The sequence below is a fragment of the Sylvia atricapilla genome, chromosome Z (genome assembly GCF_009819655.1).
Source record: "Sylvia atricapilla isolate bSylAtr1 chromosome Z, bSylAtr1.pri, whole genome shotgun sequence".
NCBI lineage: Eukaryota > Metazoa > Chordata > Aves > Passeriformes > Sylviidae > Sylvia > Sylvia atricapilla.
Window position 1 is genome coordinate 42058313 of NC_089174.1, and position 22145 is coordinate 42080457.

Sequence of the window (22145 nt, forward strand, 5' to 3'; positions counted from 1 at the left end):
GCTTGCCTGACTGACAAGACAGACTTCAAAAGATATTCACAGGTATTCAGTCTGTCAGTGTAGAATTCTTGCCACTGCTCCAGTACCACTACTGCAGTGTGATGTCTTCTTGTATAACAGGTAGGAAGTACCAAAACTTTGGGTATGAGTTTTAACGGGATGCTGCTTAATCAAAGCTGTGTGCATCTCTAAAGTTTTGTGCATTTTCTCCACAAGCCACATACATGCATTCTGCCTACAGTTTAAATTTTTAAGTCTTATTCTAATGTGTGACATATACCTCATCTCCCCTTACACATAGTGGCAGAAACCAAGCATACAACATCAAAAGCAAACATTGATATTAAAGCCTGCTCCCAAATCTGAGAATACTTGTCACACCTACAACTCTAACAAACAAGAATTTTCAGCAGCCTAGTACAATATCCTACATGAAATGGATACTGAGAAAAAGTCATTCCTCAATGTCTTAGCTGTATTCATATTGCATATCTGCCAACATATAGTCTGATGTTGCTGCTTGTTACAAAAGATTGATGTCCTCTAAGTGAGAAAAGTGTCAAAGGACAAGAAGGAATGAGTTAGCATATCCTTTCTGACAATTTTTTTAAAACCACTCTCAAAAAAGGAAAGGTTTTGCCTTTCCTGGTTTACAGAATGTAAGAATTGTATCACATACTTACTTCTTGTGTGTGAGGTCCAGACCACTGTTGACTATTCCCTCCACCTCGACATTTTTCTGTCCACAAATATTTCCATAACTGTCGTATCCTGAAAGCAGTCTTGCAGCTGCTCCTGTAGCTATTGAAAAGCCACAGATAAAACCCTGGAGGAACAAAAAACCCCCACAGTTTAGCAATACTCTGTTTGACAGCTGGGAAAAGTCAGTTTAATTAATTCATTTCTAAGCAGAAGTTGTCTAAAAATTCTTTCAGATTGGAAAATGAAAGACAATGATTATCACAGAGAACTGTTGTGCAATAACAAAACATAATGCAGGCTAAAAGAGGAATCAGACATCTAACACTGGATATTATACAAGCACAGTTAAGACTCCGGTACGTGGTTTATTTGAAAGTCATATTGTCAGCAAGTGGGCATGAAGCAGAAGGCAGAAGTCAGCAAGTGGGCAAGGGCAGGCAGTGAAGGAGAGCTACAAGCAGAGATGGAGTTGTCATGGATTGCTATACATCTGGGACCATTCCACACAATCCAGATTTTCTTGCTTACAAATTTTTTTTCTTTCCTTTAAATTCATTATTTTCAAAGATGAGCTAGAATGAAGAGGCCTATCTAACCGAAGTTTCTTTTAAGAAACCCTCTTAAAGCAGGTGACCAGGTCAAGGCCACTATGGTTTCAGATGTTGGTTTTAAAATGCAGGAAAGAAACAGATGTAAAGCAAAATGGTTCAGACCAAGTAATGTGGAAAATACCCTAAGGAGGTAGGTTTTGCTGTGAACTTCCAGAGATATTTCACAAGCAAAACCATGATTAAGGCAATGATTTTGCAAACAAGAGACTGGCCCAAAAGCTTCACTAGCAAATCATAGCAGGGAGAAATGAACCATCAGCTCTCTCCTCTACCACCAAGGAAAATCATTTTACATGTGAAACAGGCTAAGATTTGAGAAGTGGAATAAACAGCTGAGACAACTGCATGGAGCAACAGATGGCAGTGGCAGGATCAGATGAAATTATGACAACAAGTAATGACGTTGGCATGGAACAGTAAAAATGTTGGTGGTTCACACTGCAAGTGAAGTCTCCTAGAACAGTAACTATGTGACTCAGGTGGATGATTGCTCTGTATATTGCATTGCTTACACTGGAAAATTTGGGACACTCAGGCACAGAAAACTAATTTATAATTGGAGGAACAGGTAAGTATAACCAAATAACTAGGGAACATCAACAAAATCAGAAAATAAAAAAATGCAAAAGAAAGCTACTTGTTTCAGGAAGTGCTGTGCTTTTTGCAATTTTGAGATATTCATGTCACAGTAACACTGTAATTCATACGATTTTTAATAATCATTACAATTTTTTACATTTGAAGCCCAACCATTAAAAGACACCCTGGGGAAAGTAGAAGAAAATTTTCAGTGGAATTATTCCAAACACTAGAGACTGAGGGAAGAAGAGTAGCAAACACAGATCCATGAAACAAAACAAGATTGAAAGAAATATATTTCTAGTTTTCATTAATCTGCAGCTTTTGGAGGTTTGGTCTTTTTATTAAAAATGTAGAGTATTGTGAAGCTGACTTGAAAAAGGTGATGGTTTCATCACAGAGGACAGAACTGTTAAAGCTTTGAAAGAAAAATATTATCATTAGTAATATGGTTGTAAACAATAGCTGTTTCTACTAAGTATACAATAAAAATAAATAAGTTCACAAATTAACAAAAACCCAGTTAATTCTTTGAGTCAGAATCTCTGTTTCTCACAAAAAATGTTTATTGTGATTCACAGAACTGTTTACCAGACTCCCCGCTATCATTTCTGGGATATTAAGAATCCCGTAAAGAACATGAGTCAAGTGATAATCTCCCATGCTAAAAATCACTCACCACTGAGACTGCAGTTTCAGGGGAAGAGAAGCTGGAGCAAGAACTGGCCCCAAAAATAAATTATGGATCCTTACCAAAGGCCTTTGATATGCACATACTACTCATTTCTGTTCTACAGCTGATGATTCCTGTGCAAATATATCCTGATCTTTGCCAGTGACTGGGTTACTGACAGGTTTTTAAATTCCTTTCTTACTAATGAAAACTCTTCAACTATATAATATTTCCAATATTCTTGGAGTTTTACTCACCATTCCTACACAGAAGAGGACGAATAACAGCAGCCATGGTACATCTGTGCAGCTGTGGTCTTCCAGAGGCTTCCACTCTCGCTTGGAACTCTTGTGTGAGAAAAGAGAAGTGAGAGTAAAACCACTTTAATTGTCTGCTCATACTACAAAAAGACAGAAAATGATTCTACAGGTAATTTAAATGCAGCAGGAGCCATCTTTAAATTCCAAGACTGTTTAAGAAGCTTGGTTGAAAGACTTAAAGAGTAGGGTTCATGTACAATTCCAAAAGGAGCGCCACCACAGGAGCTAGATCATCAAATAGTTATTTACTCAGGAAACAGTTAATTTATCCAGAAATTTACAAATATTTATCCACAAACTGGGTCATTTTCACTTGTCTTTTTATTAACAGGAAACAGAAATTAATGGCATGGAATTGACAATATCTCCTATTGCAGTATTCCGCAGCTACTTTTCAGTAATCTGATTTCCAGGAAGGATCAAGGATTAAACTTTTCAAAAACCCCTAGGTTTTCAAACACTATTGGCAGGCTGAACAAGAACTATGCATGTAGAAAGGAGGCAATGAATTGCATGCAGAAAGGACGCAATGAATTACTGTGTAAAGAACAGTTTTCTACCTGCCATAAGGGAGCTGAACTTAACACTTTAGTGAGGGAACCCTTCATCTGTATTGCTATGGTGCCAGAAAGGAAAGTTGTATAATTAAAGATTGGAATACTCAATGATGGAGGTAAGCAATTCAGAGTTTGCTGCTCATGAGGTAAAAATTCTCAAGTACGTATACATTGCTAATATAATTAGAGTCTTACAAATAGTCATTTAGGCAAAAAGGTTTCAGGAAAAGAATAAGCACTAGCTGTAATATGAAACTAACCACCAAATTAGAATTTGTTATAACAAAAATACTGATTACAGCTACTTTTAAAAATACACAATTACACAGATAAGTTTTTTCAACAGATTCCCAAATACCGAATCCTCGGATATATTGAGACCCAAAAACTGCAGACTCTTTTAAGCCTTGAAGAAGAAAAGGAGATTGACACAAGGAGACTACATGCACAACTGTTCTCTCCAGAGACAGAGCAAAGGGGATGACCTATTCAAATTTTGAATTAATTTTTTTCTCTTAAGACTCTGAAGAATATTCAAGATTTTGATGTCAAGGCAGCAAATGTCAGTACTGAACTAAAACAGAATGGCTGGATGAAAGATCAACATGTTTTATCTCCAGTACGTATTTTGCATATTTTTAATTTTTAAAAAAGCATATAACTTACATTATATTAGCAATGTGATTTTTTTGGTATTCATGACTTTGGCTTTTTTTAATTCACAGGCACAAAGCAATCTTTTAAAATACTACCATCAGAAATCTAAAAACTGGGTAAACAAATTACGTCCTGCATGCATCACACTTCAAAAAATATAGTTTTCTATAGAGCTCAACTTTGCATTAGGGAATTCCATGCTAATTTTGCAATCTTATTAAGGAAGTTCCACTTACAGATGTGATAAATATAGTCCTACAGGTGCGATAAATACTGTTTTAATTCAAGATGCAAATTCACTGTAGGTTCTGAACAAACTTCTTTAGATTTTACTCATCAGCAGTGAGAGGTGCTAAAAGGTCACTTTATGCATCCTACAATCCACATTCAACAAAACTGAATCTTCTGATCCTGTCAGTTTCCACTTGAAACTAACATACCCTTCGAATTTAACATTTACAACAAGATTGTGACATTTATGTTGTTATAATTAGCATAATCATAACTGCATAAAACACAGAAGGCTTCGTGCTTCCTATTCCTAAATTCACTCCAAGAACTCTAGATTCTTTAGAAATTTACTTTTATTTACAAACAGCAGACATAAATTTCAGCTACAGCTGATCTCTTAAGAGCAAACTGCCCTTGGCAAAAGAGGGAGCAGCAAAATGCACTGCAGAGTATGCTGTTTGTTTGGTTGGGTTTTTTTATCCTCCACCATCTGCATACAAAATCTTTTAATAGGATTTTTAAAGCCTCTAGAATAGCTCTGGCAAGGATTTCAGTTGTCTCACTAGTCACAGTTACCATAAGTAACAGTTACCATAAGCAATCGATTTTACTTACTAAGAGGACTGCAATTTATATGTCAAAAAGAAACTTGAAATGCCAAAATGTAGACCATAGTCAGAAAGTTACACAGATAAATCATTTCTCTATGGTTCTTACTCTGCTTCATATTAAAAAAAACAAACAACAACAACAACAACAACAACAACAAACAAAAACAAAACAAAACAAAAAACAAAACAAAACACAAAAAAAACCACCAACAAAAAACCCACAACACTTTAAAAAATTAACAAAACTAAATTTAAAAAACCAAACAATCAACAAAACGATAACAAACCACTAGGAAGGTATTCCAAACCAAAAGGTATCATTGGAGGAAACTCAATAGGTACTAGATACTTACTAACTTACAACTTAACCACCTAGTATGGTAACAAGGTATGAAATTATATATGTTTAAAACAACACCCTCTTCTGTAACCTGTCCAATCTTTGTTGTCCTCAGACCTCATTAAAACTCAGGCTAGCTACCATTATCTGCCTGTTATTTTCTTCCCAGTTGCTTCCTTGTATTCGGGATTCCAAATGAATCCTCTTCCATAGCTTCACAATTCTTTATCCTTGTCTCTGATGTTGGCGTCTGTGTATCTCCAGTGATTGCTGCCTGACTACTCTGCACCCTTAGGCATCTACTCAGACTGTGATGTCCATGCTTTGGCAACATAAATTGTTAGGCCATGGTCAACATAAGATCTAACAAATGTTGTTTGTTCTGCAGTCTAAACTATGCTTTGTCTCCATTGTGACTGAAACACCATAACATTTTAGTAGACCTGCTTTGCCTGAAATCCTAAATCAGCACTTCTACTCATTTTAGCTTTTCTTCCAGACAGATTAGGAGGCTGTGCTATTTGATCATGCAAGAAAGCTAGAGAGAAAAAAAAAAAAAGGAAATTATTAGATTAATTTCAAGTTGTCCCTTAAAACAGCGCTTTCATAACTTACACTATGCTCTCCAAGGATATTCTTGCCATAAACAAAGCATGTACTGTCATGAGAGAGCACAGAGAATCTGGAGCACTCAGTCAGAAGCGCAATGTTTCTTAGTTCCACAAGACTAAGAACTTGTGGCAAACAAATTCTCTCTTGTTTGGCCCAAACAAATGTTTCTCTCCAAGGCAAAATTGCAGGTTGGGAACAATTACTGCTCATAACAGCTTTTTTGCGCTGATTTTATGAGTTATTTACTCAAGAACCAAAAGGAGTGTGTTCAGAAGTCTACATCTGTCCATTCTGCACAAGACTTATCAAACTCAAAAACAAATCAGAACCCTCATGCAAATACAAAAGAAAAAGAGGTTATTTTCTTGGTATTCACCCCATCCAATCACTCCAAACAAAACAAAAAATCCCTCTTCCAGATTTCTTTCTTGCTGTCACTTCCAAAGTATACCTTTGCAGTACCAAAGAATAGGTCTCCTCTGCATACTGCAATATACTTCTGTATAGGAATTGCCAGAATTCCTGTACATAAGCATAGCCAAAACCACTTTCACTGTTAACTGTAAGAGCAGTACTGGGTGCAAGCAGTCATGTGCCATAACCAGAGGGAAACCCACATAAGAGCATAAAAAGATGAAAAAACACAGCATTTCAACAGGATGCAGGGAGCTACAGAGAATTTATTTTTAACACAACATGTCTCATGCAATATAAAATTTCGGAGTGATGAGACTGAAGCAAGAAGCCTATTAAAGAACATCTGCAGCACTACATATACAGATAATCAAGCTGTGGGTAAGTAGCAAAGATGTGAATAAGATAAGGATAAAGATGCAATCTGCCATCAATTGATAATGTTGCAACATCAAAATGGTACAGAAAGCAGAAAGAAAAAGTCTTGTGGTGGTCAGATGACACGTTTCAAGAAGAAAATTCAGGAGCTAGTGAAGCAGGTGGGCTGAATTAAGGACAACCCAGTGAATAACTGGCATGAGCTCCTGGATGAAAAGAGTTGCAGGTCAGAGCCTAGAGGTTAAGACTCTAGGCTCCACTTGGGCTTGTGAGTATAAATTAGCAGCTGGAGAGTATAGGATTATTCCAATTTGCATATCAACGTAAAGGTTGTAAGAACAAAGTCACAACTTCATTCAACAGTTAAGTACACTGATGTTAAGATAATTTGTAACAAAACCCTATCACAGGAACTGTATTCATCTAACTGCATCTTTAAATTTTCTGTTTCATTACCTTGATGTAATATCCTGACTCAGAATACATACAACTATATTTCAATACAGAAGAGTAAGCAGACATAACTGCTCTTTGTTTATTTAAATCAGAATTCAGGAATTATTGTGTAGCTAACTATCTTCATAGAAGACAAACCGCCACAGTATGCACACAGCATAAATAAACAGCCTTTAGAGGCAAAAAAAAGGATTCTCATCCTGGCTGGCATCTTTCATGGAAACTGCCACAACATCCACCTTTCCTAGAAGGTAAACTGATTCTGATAAAGTACCAGAGATTCGACTGATCATATAAACAGCATTTTGTTTATTCTGGTAGCACTGTGAGTATAGAATACATAAATTTTACGTTTGTGTTGCAAATTCAACCCTTCAGAATTGGAAGGTCCATTTGCAATACCGTGCATACCACCAAATGACATGTAAAGGCATGGCTCCTTCGGAAATGGGCAAGCCAGGTTAAAAAGCTGATGACCAAGAAGTCATCCAGTTCAAAGGCTGTCCTACAAGCCAAGTTTAACCCCGCACCTTCAAATGCTATTGAAATATACCCACACAAAAGAAAAAAAAGTTCTTGAAACATTTATAAGTGATTCCTAACAGCCATTCAAGGAGATGGTATTTTACCCATTTTACATCTTTACAAGCTAAAGAACAGTACTAATCACATGTTGACCTTTACTGTGAGGCATTCCACCTACAAATAAGATGAGCCATAATTTACTAGTTTAGCAAACCGTTTCCAACACAAGAGAGTAATTCTCCAGGTTTAAGAGATATGCCATTTTTCTGTCCAAGACATGGTAGACTTTTCTACACTATGCAGCTGTTTAAAAGAACTAGCAGCAGCTGCCTATTATCCTAATGAAACTTCTTCCACCTCTGAACAGACCTTGATCCTAGAGCCTAAAGAGAGACCATGAGTCCTGACCTCAAGCATGACACTCAATTCCCCACATAGACACACTCCCGAGAACAAAATTAAAACTCAAGTAAACTAGTTCTCTCTCTAGAACTTACATGTGGCAAATCCACTCACTAAGTGTGCAGAACAAAGTCTTGAAGAACGAAACCTATTTTCAGTTCATGACATTACCTACAATTTTACACATAAACTCTTAGCTTACTCCACCAAGAAGGCAAAGAACACTGACAAAGAACACAGCTGACTTAGTTAAAATGTTCACCATTACCTACAGATTTCCTGTGCATGACCTATAAGGTTTTTAGTCAAAGCACTAAGTAGCAGCTTACAGTACTATGGTGAGTTCAGACAATCTCTCAGATTCACAGTAAACCTTGCTTATTATACAGCATATTATTGATACACCTCTATCACTGCCAGAGTGAGAACACACACCAGCAAGTGCAAACTTTTATTCTACTAAATTAGGCCAGTTCCCTGGAAGAATGAACTATACTGTATCGATTTAAATACCTCCATAAACACTAAAATGATTGTTAGTCTAGACCTGGCCTGGATCTACCTCTGGGGAAGAGTAGTACTCCAATCTCAAAGAGCTTGCTAATGGTTGCATTCTCATGCGAGGCAGTAGCTTGAGTTGCTGCAGATTTAGAAAACCAAGAAGACTTAGAAGCAATGTCTCCCACTTACAGGGACAAAAGAGCTTGTCACTGTAACACTACTGCAGCATGTCCCAGTCATCTCTAGAAAGAAGCCAAAACAATTGGGGCAATTCCAAAAGGGACTGCATAATAGGACATGCAACTCACTGTGGAGTCCAATACCCATTTTTGTGGAATTTCTGCTTCAATCTCATTACAAAACAGTATTTTTAAATTTTATGCAAAGCAGACACTAGTCACATTTCAGACCTAGAGCCATATAACGGTATTTTATATATAGGGACCCACATCCTTATTTTCCTAACAACTTCACATTTCACTATTTGCTCTCCAAAGCCCCATCCACTGAAAAGATGCACCTGCCCATTATAAGTATGAAACTCAGAAATAATACTAGGTGCAATACTGCTTTATCCACCAAAAGGTAATGAATTTATACTTTGTTTAATTTCAGATTAAGAAAATCACCAATTCAATATGTCCACATCTTCTATTTTGCTAATGTTCTCTGACTGCACAAGTAGTATTTATAAGTTTTAACATAAGGTAAACAAAATTGAGATCACATAAGGTATCACTTACAATGTTACTAATGGCGCAATATAAGAATGTTTACCCTGAAAACTCATACATGGGAACTTCACTCTTGAATGTAGCATATGTCGTGTTGTAGATCATCTTCCATTCATCTTTACAGTCAACTCATATTAAATATTGCTTCAAAAACTCCTTGATTACATACCTCCACCTCAATCAACAACTTAAATATTTATCTTGAAACATAACACAGCTGATTAAATAAAGCTGACATGATCAGCACACCTGCTGCAGTTTTGAAGTTTAGAGATCAGGCCATCTGCAGACAAAATCCCTGTTCTGAAGTCTCAAACGTATTTAGCTATTGTTTCTTTTCTTCATTATACATTATTAGGTATTTATTTCAAATGAGCAATAAATAAAGACACTTCAAAAATATCACAGTAATACTTTTCAGGGGCTTAAAATATCCACTTTAACACAATGTTGGTATTTCCATGGTTCTTAATCATTAATAAAAAAATTAGTCATGCAAACAAAACCAAAACAGTAACAATAAAAACCCAAAGCAACAAAACCAAAACAAACCACAAAACCCCTCAAAACCTTATAACCACCACCAAAAACCACAAAACCAAAACATCAAGACATTTCTTCACTTCTGAAGACATTTTGCACATACCAAGTTACTGCACTACATTTGAATTTTCTATTTGTTCATCAACCTGTTTCACAGAATTTCAAATTTTATTACTTCTACAGACTGCAAATACCAAATTACAAAGTATTTTCTAACTCAGGACTAGTAAAATATACAATTAAAACACACACTTTACTTTCAAATGTTAGCTTTTTTGCAGGACACTGAGATACATCCAAAAAAAACCAGGAATCTCACAGCAGAACTCTCCAGTTACTGGTATCCACGTGAGATGTGGAGGACATTCCATAGAAAATGCTACCTCTGTTCTTTGCACTGTCTCCATGCAAATGCAAGACCCAAGACATCACAGCTCATTTGTAGCTCATGGCCTGCACAGCACTGCTGTGGGAACTAAGTGTTGCTACCTACAGCGACATTCATAGCAGTTTGATACACATTCCTTCAAAATGCATCCTATATTCAAATGTGTTTGCCAAGCGAAAATCACAGCTGCTTAAACACAAACTCACGACTTACAGGTTCAAAATTCTGTCGTAACAAGAAAGAAAAACACTCGGGATTACATTAAGAGGGCAGTGCTTGAGGACACTGAAAGTATATTAGATTAACAGGAACTAATACTAAGAAAGCTCTATCTGATTTATGTAAGAAAAAGTGGGAGGAGAATGGAAAAGGAAATAATGTGTCAAGCCCTTAGCTTATTACATAAGCATACTTCCTTATAACCAGGCAATAATGTTGCAGTTTTTCCCTGCGAACTCTGTGAAGCCTGACAAAGCATTCACAGGACATGGTTATCATGACCTTGAACGAAGTACTTAAATGGGTTTCCTGTTTTGTTTCTGTAGGTCTGTATCCAACATTCAGAGGTTTCTTCCTCAGTCAAATAATATATGTGGAGAGCAGCAGCAGTGGTTTCAATTTAAAACAAAAATCAAACCAAAACCGGCCAGTGCTCATTTCTACTGTAGACAGCTACTTAACTACACTAGTTAAGAGCATGTGGTATATATGTTATTGGGTACACGTCACCATGTTCTGCTCATCATGCTTTCTACCACAGTCTAGCAACACTATTGATAAAAATAGCAGCTGCTAGAAACTAGCATGTAAAAATGCAGTATGGAATCAGCTTTCCAATATACCAGCAATCATCTTATATTTTTATAGTGCATTGCATACTGGGTGTTGAAATCACATTAAAGCAGAAAAAACCTAAATTTTTGGACTGTACAGCTGAACTTCAAAATGAAGTTTACACTTCTCTCTTCTTAAATATACATAGAGATGCTCTAGAGGCTATTGTCTTACAATTATACACCTTTACTCCACATTAGGAAACTGCTTACCTAGAAGATTTAAAAGAAGAAAACAAAACAAAGCAAAGAAACAAACAAAAGACACAAACTAAACAAAATTACACAACAAGAGGGGGCCTAGAAAAAGCAGGCCAATAAATGCAATGACATTTATTTACTGCATAAATCTGGGAAAAGTCAAAGCAGTTGAATGACCTAAAAGAATCGTATTAGATATTCACCAACACAAACTATTTTTCTAAAAATTATAACTAAGCTTTCAGTACAGTTTCATAACACAAAGGTAAAAATTAGCCATCAGTTTAGTCAACAGGTAGAAATAACTTGACAACACTGCATAACCATTTTTTAGAAGGCAAGCATAAAATTTACACAATTTTCCAAAAGCTGCTCCAAAGGGCGAAAGATACAAATACAAAATATCAAAGACACCAGTTTCTGGCTTGCAAGTTGTACTTTTCACAGAAAAGAAATCACTAAGTTAAGTTCATAGGAACAAAAATTATAGTCAGTCCAAATATGGAAAAGGCATGCACAGTTTGTGCCAAAGCTTGCCTTCAAAGTAAGCATAAAGATGGTTAACAACTTCACTGCTTAAAAAACACTCTCGTTTCCTCATAAAGGCAATGAAAAGCCATCAGCTGGGTGATATTAACTTACTCTCTATTAACAATTATTAACCTAAAACTCTGATGGCTAACAGGAGTCTTGAGGCAAAATAGATTACAGTAACATAAGCTTTGGATTTAGCATTCACTAACAATGCAAGATAATTAGTCTTCTCCAAAATTGTTCTCACAGCATAAAAAAAAAAAAAAATTGTAAGGATGCTATGTCCTATACTTGTTCCTAGTACAAACTACCACTTCCTGAATCTGTTTAAATGTTGATGCTTGAATAACCTGACAAAGTAAAGGAAATAACTTGCTAGCTACAAATTTTAAGAAGTGATAGAACTGAAGGGTCATGTGAACCTAGCTAGTCCTCAGGAGGAAAAACTCAATGCATTTTATAGAGTACTCACAAGTATCTATGTAGTTGAAATATTTCTATGTTAAGATTAAAAAAAAATCATTTGCACAGGTTGTGCAGCTGCTTGTAACAGCATTTATAAAAGGACATCTCATGCTTCACAGAAGCTTACAGACCAGAAATGCAGAAGCAGTTCCATGAGATGCCTTATCATTAGCATGTTCTTGGATCCTGCTTGTACACTTTATCCTTCACACTATATCTGTTTACCAGAGGCTAGAACAGAAGCCTCATCTACTCTCAGCATATTGAACGGGAAATCAAGCTGCCCATCTTCTGGAAGGAGAATTCACAACTTATTCTTCCCTTCAGCAACACCATTATTCATCTGGTCTTCTTCCGTGATAGTACCTATGCCCAAAATGAAACAGGCATGTCTTGATGCCTCTTAAACTCACTTGACTGTGAGAACCTCTGATCACTGAAGATACATGGCTGATTTACAATTACAAATCTGTATTGCCCATAATGGTTGGAAGAGACATTCCATCAGAACTACTCATTTTTTCTAAAAATTAGGAACTCCAGATTTATTCAACATTGTTTTGACAGCAGATGCTCAAGGGAAAGTTAAGGGATGATCTGACTTCATCTCCTCTTGTAATGGGAAGTTCTTACAGTCTTTCAAAAACCAAAGCCACCCGTAAAACCACCAAGAATAACATGTGCTTCATTTTTCCTAGTGATACCTCCAGTTCCCAGCAATATTTCAAGCTTCTCACACACGTATTATAGTTTAAGTCATTAATGTAAAAAGCTCTAAGTTTATTTTAAGCACACACAGCATTTCCCAATTGCAACACAAACATTAAAACTTAAATAAACTGCCTTGTTTCCTACATGTTGCCAAAGCAAACACCTTTTAACTACCAGCTACTTCCATTGTAGAACAGCCAAAAGAAGAACAGATTATGTGTAACAACTGTTCCACGAGAAAGCAGTCTAAGGTCTGTGTCTCCCCACACCTCATTCCCTTTCACCATCTATGAATTTCTGTCCCCTCAGACATCACAATGGAAACTTTACAGAACTGTGCTATAAACTAGATTAGTGGAGCAATTTAAGTTATACTGTAAAACAAGTTTTCTTGCTTAAAAACAAACAAAAAACCTGTATGGATTAGTTCAAACAAACAAATTTACAGCACATCCTAACAGTTGTGGCAACATACTCCAACAGTTACTTCCTGAAAATTCAGTTTTAAAATGGATTGATGCTGTGACATAGAAGAAAATATCACTGGAAAAGGAGAAGAATGAAAAGCAAAAGAAGAGAACACCAGCACTCGACTCCACTTTTCTTCTTCCTCAGTAAAACTAAAGATTTGGGGAAAAAAGCAATTATTTTAATAATTCAGAATCTCTGTACCATTTGCTCAAAAGATCCCTACATTTATGTAGAGAAGATAATTTCCAAAACAGTATAAACATACAAAAAACCCCACAAACTCAAACTAGAGTTACCTCCATCAAAAGTAAGAAGAAACTTAAGCTCTGTTGCACAGCAGATCTATGACAAAAGAGACGCATCCAGACAGAAGCATCCTTCTAGTGAAAACACCCACCTCACGATAAAGATGTGGCCAAGAAAGGACAGTGGGCTGGAACCACACAAAAAACTGACAGCTTAGTCATCCTAAATAAGTATAGAATTGCACAAGCCCCTAAAGAAAAAAAGATGACGATGCCCTTGTAACACCAAGCAGAAACAACAGGTAACACTGAAAAGGAACAAGATGTAAACAAGAACTCCAGTTGTGATAATAAAGAAATAATGGAGATCACAGAAGATGCTATACCAGGGAAAGTGAATGAATTTTGTGCAAATATGGAAAACCAAAATGAAAATAAGAAAGAAACTGGAAAAGAAGTACTCCAGTTCTAATCGCCTCAGCAGGCAAAACAGTAGTGGAACAACAGAAGGAATTAGCTCATCTGGAACAAAGTCTGGAATGGTTGCATTAAGTTCAATTTAACATGATTCTCAACAGATAAAGCTGATACATTTGGTAAAATAGGAAGTTAACAAATGGTGGGGGAAAAGGCTGGAAGTATAACCACAGACAGAAGTAGTGGCAACTAAACCATAATCAGAGAGTAGAAGGCAGTGAATAATTGCAAAATCCCAGTACTATCCCTTTACAGACCACTCACTTAGGAGTTGGATTCACTGATTCTTATGGGTTCCTTCTGACTCAGAAAATTCTGTGGCACTACAGACATCCCAGGGAGAATAAAACACCATATGGTAGAGGATTACATTTGCTTTTGAAAGCAACAATACCAAGGAGGGTAAGAAAGACATGGAATCATTGCAACTTGGGCACAAGAAGCCTGTAGAGATATTAATTGAAGACAATTTCAGCACAACACAGAATCTGGACTGGAATTAATTTAGTATAAAGAAAGAGGAAAGAATGTATGACAACAAACATACATTCCTCTGATCAGGAATTTGGAAAAGAAGGGAAATAGACTAGAGTGCTGTTATTTTTAAGGATGGAGAATAGCGACTCAGAATAAAATCAGGATGGGAATAAGATGGCAGCAGGAGGTAAAAACCTGAAATTTGAAATCAAAACAGAAGAAAAACTGGATGAATCAGGCTTTGGATGGGCAGAAAAAGCAGGAAACAAACACAAGAATACATCTCTGTAAATAGCAATCAATAGTGCTGAATAAAGGGAAACGTGTCAACGCTAATCACTTTTTCTCTGGAAACCTTTAGATTCTGTTGGGGAAGAGGCAGAGGAATAGGCCTAAGATAGAGGCCTTTAGACAGCCTGCAAATCAAAGGAACATATCTGGGGGGAAAATGGATAATTGAGTATGAAATAAAAGCTATGAATAAAACTACAAAGAAATCTATCCAGTTCAACAATCAGTCAGAGGTAGATGGATTATCAGAAATGAGAGGAGAGGGTGACAGTCATGAGAAAGGGACTGGGGGATGCAGTAATCAGGTAAGCTGGTTGGCAGAATCAAAACAGAAGTAATAATTTCTGTCAGAAATAGGGATTAGCAGACGAAGATCAAATAGGCTAGAGAGCTGAAAAATAAACTTAATGAGAAATCTACTTGAAAAACAAAGTCATAAAGAATGAGGGTGTTCATGATAAGAGGACAGATTATGTCAAAGATAAATATGAAGCCACAAAGGGAGAAAAAAAAAGTAGGTGAGGAAACATGAAGGAATGTCTGATGGACCCATGCCCAGGAAAAATATAAGAGGGGGAACTACAAACGTCATGGTGGATGAGTAACACAACATTTATTTTTAATGATAAAAGGGATGATAGAACAGACTTTAGGACCTAATGTAGTGCTGTACGGTATGTAGCAAGGTTTCTGTAATCCATATACCAGACAAAACTGCTGATAAAATATTCAGCAACTAGTCTTTGATTTGGATTTCCTGAGGAGACACACCATTGCGTAGGGTTAGGAAACTAAAAAAAATTGCCAATATATATGGGGTACCAAGCTCAATTGTTGTACTGTATCTTGCCACAAATAAGGAAAGCAAATGAAAAGTTTAGTAGCCATTAACATCATATAGCCTGGCAGCAGAACACAAATTCTACTAAAACCCAAAATATTGGTCAGCTGAAACCCATGAACAGGCCAGATACGTAAACCAACTCATCCTCTAATATTACCCACAAATAAGCCTGTATTTTCCTTTAAGAAAAGAACAGTGAACTGCAATTCAAAATTACACAGAAGTGCTAGAAAGGGCCTACAAAACACTTAAGAAAAGCAATTTGGATAGGAATGACAGAAAATAAGGTTGGAAAATATTTCTAAACATTACTTTATAACATCAACTTCACTCTCAATGCTCCAAGTCTGTATCAGCTTTCCTTAAGCCACTCCTGACAGATGTTTATCTAACGTGATGTTTTTGGGTTTTTTTGCAAACCTCAAACAATACAGACTTCACAATATCCTCTAGCAGTCTACCGCAGTGACTGAACAATTTCAAAATCTGCCCCTAACGTTTAGCATATATCTCACTCTCTTGATTCAAACCATTTGTTCATGCACCATAAAGCTGATTGCCTTCCTCTTTGCAGCATATTTGCTATACAGAAAGAATGTTTCCTATTCCAACTGGACAGCTCTCCGCAGTGTTCTGCATCGGAAGGACAGAGTTCTTATATAAAAGAAAAAGTCTGCCTGAACGGATGAGCTACAAAAACTCATCTCTGTGATGAGTCATCTGGGACAGAAGAGACGGACTTTCCCACATAAGCAGTCTGCTAGGAGCTAGAATCAGCCACTGCAACTGATACAGCCAAAGGAAGCTAACATTTACAAGCGAGCAAAGCACAGCCAAGGCATCAGTCGTGATCGTTTGTAGTACAGCCTTCATAAAAGAGCCACGCAAAAAAACAGCATAGCTTTGGCTGTGTTGTTCAAAGGCAAAGTTAATATGGGAAGCAGAGCCGCAAACTGGAGCGTTGGGTGGAGCTCCCGCTTGTGCCTTGCCTGGCAGCACCACTCTGGGGGAACAAAAAGGAGTCAGTAAGGGCAAAGCAGAGAGAGAGAGGGGGGAGGGGGAAGAAAGAAAAATCGGCCTCGGAAACAAGAGCTGTGTCCGGGACCAATCACACACAGGGAAATGGATGTAGGGAGGCACCTGAACCCTTGGCCATAGAGGAAGGAAGGAGGCTGGGATTAGGACTGCCTCCCTTTCCAGAGGCAGTGGACTTGAGGGATGCCCTGGACCTTATGACTTTCCTCCCATGGAATAGCTACTCTGTCGGGTGGGGCAGTAGGAACCCCAAAGAACATGCTGCAGGGAAGGACAGGGCAGGCAGAGCTATCTAGGGAGATGTACTGAGGCATGGCCGGGGGCCGTGGGGTAGAGATCACAGGACAGTGGGGCAAGGCACTATGAGGATGGGCAGGTGAGAACTGGAAGTCTGCAGCTGCAGCCATAGCAGGGTATGCCACAGACTGCAAAGCCAAAGGAGGGCTGGGGAAGAAGGGACAAGGTGAAGACGATCCACAGGAGAAGCAGCACACAGAACAGTACGCAGAGGGTGGAAGTGCGTAGCATGGTAAGGAGCAAGGCTGTGGCGGGGTAGGGGTAAACGGGGGTGTACAGCCACGAGCGGGAGCTACAGAGGGAGCAAAAAGGTGCATGAAGGCTTGGGGCGAGTGGATGTAAGGCGGTCGTACCCAGCCACGAAAATGCAAGGCTACGGCAGGGGAAAGCAAGCTGGTGGCAGCCAAGGGAGGGCAGAGCTGCCGGTGCAGGAGCGTGAAATGCGGAGGGAAAGCGATGGGTTCCCAGCCATGACAGACTAGGACGCAGGGGAGTGCGCAGCCACGGAAAAACGGCGCTACAGGTGTAGCGAGGGGGATACACTGCCACAGGAAAGCGGGGCTCCGTGGTAGGAGACAGCAAAGCGGTGCTTAGCTTGAGGGAAGCCGTGCTGCAAGGGGCACAAGGGGATGCACGGCCGCCAGAGACGGTGGCTGTGGAGGCGACAAAGCAGCTGCGCAGCCACAGGACAGAGACAGGGGCAGAGCCGGGGCCGGAGCGAGTACAGCCGCCGGGCGGACAGCGGGGCCGCGGGCGACCGTCACAGGGCCCTGCAGAGGAGGGCGGCGGGGTCAGAAAAGGGAGGGGGACACGGGCCACTCACCTGCGCGGCGGAGCTGCAGCAGCCCATGGCGTCCTCGGGTCGCTGCCCCGGGGGTGCCCGCTGGGCATCCACTCTCCGCGACTCCCCCCGCCCCGGGCGGCGGCACGGTGCGGGGCGCACGGAGGGCGGCACGCAGGAAGCGCCGGCGAAGCAGCGGAGACCGCGGGGCCCGGTCAGACGAGGAGCGCTGCTGCACCACAAGCGCCGCCGCGGCGCCCCCTCATCCTCCTCCCCCCCACGGCGGCCGATCGGGGACGGGGCGGGGTCTGCCGGGGAGGGGCGGGGCCTGCAGGGGGCGTGGCCAGTGCCCTGCGGTGCGGGGGGTACCTGCCCGGCCGGCGGCCCTGCCCCCGCCCCGCCCCCCGCGCGCCACCGCCGCTTCCGGTGTGGAAATGGCCGTCGGGGTGGCGCTGCTCCGCAGCCGGCCCAGCTCAGACTTCATTCTTCACTCACAGTGCCCCACGGCAAGGTGCGCGTTGGGGCAGGGGTAGCTGCCTATGGTAACCAAACTCTGCTCAGCAGGGCGTCCGAAGAGTCTGCGAGCCCGCCTGCTGAGAGGAAAAAAAGAGCTGCTCGTATGGCCCTGTGGTGCATACGCATTTGCAGCCAAGAATTTGTAGTAGAATCAAGTGCTATTTCTACACTTCTTTTAATGCTACCAGGGATGGTAACTCAACTGCGGTCCTGGGCAGCCTGTTCCAATGCCTGACCAGCCTTATGGCGGAAGAATGTTTTGTAGCATCTGATATAAACCTCCCTTGGCGCAGCCTGAGAACAGTCTTTTGTTACCTGGGAGAAGACGACGACCCCTACCAGGGTGCAACCTCCTTTCAGACAGTTGTAGAGTGTGATAAGATCACCCCTGAGCCTCTTTTTCTCCAGCCTAAACAGCCCCAGCTCCATTCAGCCACTCCTAGTAAGACTTGTGCTCCAGACCCTTCTTCACCAGCTCCACTGCTCTTCTCTGGACACACTCCAGCCCCTCAGTGTCCTTCTTCTACAGGGCCTGGAGCTGGACAGAGAATTTGAGGTGTGGCCCCACCAGTGCCGAGAGCAAGGGGATGATCCATGGTCCTGCTGGCCACACTATTGTTGATAAAGGCTGGGACGCCATTGGCCTTCTTGGCTACCTGACCGTGCTGTTTGATCACGTTCTGCAGGCTCTGTTCATGTTCAGCATCCCTGGGCCCTCTTCAACCACAGAGCTTTCAGCCACTTTTCCCCCAGCCTGTAGCATTCCCCAGAGTTATTGTGATCCAGGGGCAGGACCTGGCACTTGGCCTTAGCCCAGCAACCCAGCATGTCCGGATGGTTCTGCAGAACTTCCGTGCCCTCAGCATGTCAACATTCTGACTCAATTTGGTGTCATCTGCACACTGACTAAAGGGGCACTTGTACACTCAACCAGGTCACTGATAAACATATTACACAGGCCCCAGTACTTAGCCCGGGGGAAACACCATTAGTGACCAGTTGTGAACTGAATATGGTGCCATTCACCACCACTTATTGGGCTCAGCTGTCCAGACAGTTTTATATCCAGCAACCAGAACACACATCCAAGCCATGAGCAGCCAGGTTCTCTAGGAGAATACTATGGGAGACAGAGTCAGAGACTTTCCCTCATGCACTAAGCGGATAACTTTGTCATAGAAGGAGATCATGTTGGTCAATGAGGATCTGACTTGCCTAATGCCATGCTGTCTGGGCATGATCCCCTGATTGTCCTGCCTATTCTGTGTGATCACACTCGAGATGATCTGTTCTACAACCCAATCCTGGGCACTGAGGTCATGCTGACATGACCTGTAGTTTCCCAGATCCTCCATTCTGTCCTTGTTGTTGAGTGTCACACTGGCTAACCTCAGTCCCTTGTAAGGACGTTTTCTGGCACTGCAGTTGTGTTTGAGCACAACCTAAATTTATGAAGCAATACTCTGTATAAGTTCTTTTTTCTGATTCTTAACTCAGTAGCAGAGTTATCTACTAGTCTATCAATACAGTAGAATATCCATGATTAGAAATAGCATTGAAATTACTTCAATATAAAATGATCCTATGACAGGCAGAATGAGGCAAAAGAAGAGACCTTATGGCTAGAGAGGAGTTTTGTTAGGCTTCCAAAAAAACCAAGAAGCTGACATGTGGGTGAGTTGTGAATCATGCTGGGTTTTTTTTAGCTCTTGTCAGTTTAAAGGGCAAGTAGAATCATGGAATCATTTTGGCTGAAAAAGACCACTAATATCATTAAGTCAAACCATAATCCAGCCCTGCAAAGTCCATGGCTAAAACATGTCCCTTAGTGCCATATCTGCATATCCTTTAAATACCTCCAAGGTTGGTGACTTGTAAGTAACATCACAATTTTCAGATTTGATAGTATGTGGTTAAAATAGTGTTTCTTCATATACATGTATATTGCTATTATATTCATTGTTCCACCTCATTCTATCCAAATATTTCTGTGATGTTCAAAGATGTGGTCATCGAAGAACTGTTTTGCAAGAACACTCTCTAGAAGGAATGATTATTTTGTGATTGACACAGTAATTGATAACAAGAAATTTGTAGCAAATTCTTGTGTAACTTTGGAGCCATCAGAATCTCTGTTCCTCCATTTTGCCATTTATAAAATTGACTTTTGTCCCAGTGTTTATCTTGTCTGTTTGCTTGGGTATCAGAAGCATCAGGTCTGTGCCATAGATGATATTTAGTCAGCCTCTTAAGCAGACCAAATTCAAAATTTTAAAATAGTCTATTTATTTAGGACTTTTGCTTCAGTAGTTTCATTTAGGACCTCAAAACATTGTCATGGAAATTGAATTCTGCCTCCTACTTTTTTTGCATGTAGACTAAACATGTTCAGCATGATTATCAGAAGAGAATAATGCATTAAAACACAGTGTCTGCCCCCAGATTTGTGGACTTTTTAAAAAAACAAACATTCTGGCCAATAATGAAAAACTTTGTGCAGCTGCAGAGAGATAGTAGTAATTTTATAGTGATTAAAAAATGCCAGTCCTTCACTGGCTAGGGGAGCCTTTATGAAAAAGCTTGTAAAGACATACCAGCTGTAGCATAGGTAACTGGGGTTTAGTGCAGGTATGTGACAACTGTAAAAATTATTTGAACAGATACAAGTGTTAGAAATAATAATCAGAATTTCTGCCCCTGGACTAAGGAGATTAGTTATGTTTCTGGTAGGGATGCAGTAATAGCAGCAGCAGTAGTTGCCTGGCTCTCACTAGTTTTACTGTACTTTGTCTTGTCAGTCACACAAAGGAGAGGAAAAGTTAAAAGAACCTGTCTTATTCATATTTATGCAAGCTTTTATATTTATTTTGATTAGTATTTCATGATAGAACTGAAATGAGACTTGCTGAATCTTGGTACAGAAGTGGTACAGAAGTTGAACTTTAGGCATATGTATAAGTGCATTTTTTGGATTGTGCTTTTTGGATGCCTTTCTGAATCTGAATGTAAGGGCTCTAAGGCATGGTTGCATCACAAGCTGCTAAAGAGCAAATCTGACTGCCTAGATTTACTGTTAATAAGAATCTACCTAATTTTCCATAACAGATTTGAGTCTGCCCTTCTGCCCTTGCCAAGAGCTTTATCTGTATTTTCATTTCATTGCTAGACTCAAAATGACAGGTAAGAGTTTTTTAAGTACCATCTGATACTGAGAAAGAGAAACAACAACAGAGAGAAGGCCCTAGAATGACAGAAATGCCTTTAGTACTTGAGAAAATTGTAGGTTATGTCCAAACTGCTTTTATTCTGACAAGAAAGCATTAATTGTATGGTAATACTTACCTTTTCATTTCTCACCAGGTGCAGGATCATGACTTTACTCAGCCATACTAAAAAACATAAGGATTTTACAAAGTACAATATAATCTATACCTTTTGTTCCATGTTAATGAGAGAAATACCTTTAAAATAGTATTAGATAAAAATCTGTCCTTTTTAGTATGTTCTTAAGTGTGAATTTTGGGAGGGAATTTTTGAACAGGCTCAGTTCTGAACTAAGTGCTCAAACAAGAGGTAGTCAAAACTTGGTCTTGCCATTAATTAAATGGGAAGCAATGCACTGTTGCAGACTAAAAATTGAATATTGCAGCAGCAAAGTGTTGTTGCAGTCTATCTATTTGCCTCTTTCTTCTGATTGGCAAACTTTGCTTATTATCATTCTGCTGACTTCTTC

At 39.7% G+C, this 22145-nt stretch overlaps 1 protein-coding gene across 2 annotated transcripts in view; it reads right to left on the bottom strand.

Annotated features, from left to right (window-relative positions):
* The window catches only part of SLC44A1 (solute carrier family 44 member 1), a 63727-nt gene extending 45530 nt beyond the window's left edge, over window positions 1–18197 (bottom strand). For both annotated transcript variants that reach the window (XM_066339749.1, XM_066339748.1), the window contains exons 1-3: window positions 17939–18197; window positions 2823–2912; window positions 684–826 (exon numbers count right to left, since the gene is read on the bottom strand). In XM_066339749.1, coding sequence (XP_066195846.1) covers window positions 684–826; window positions 2823–2912; window positions 17939–17965 — 260 coding nt within the window. In that variant the 5' untranslated portion in view covers window positions 17966–18197. The remainder of the gene's footprint in view (window positions 1–683; window positions 827–2822; window positions 2913–17938) is intronic.
* Between the last annotated feature and the right edge of the window lie 3948 nt (window positions 18198–22145).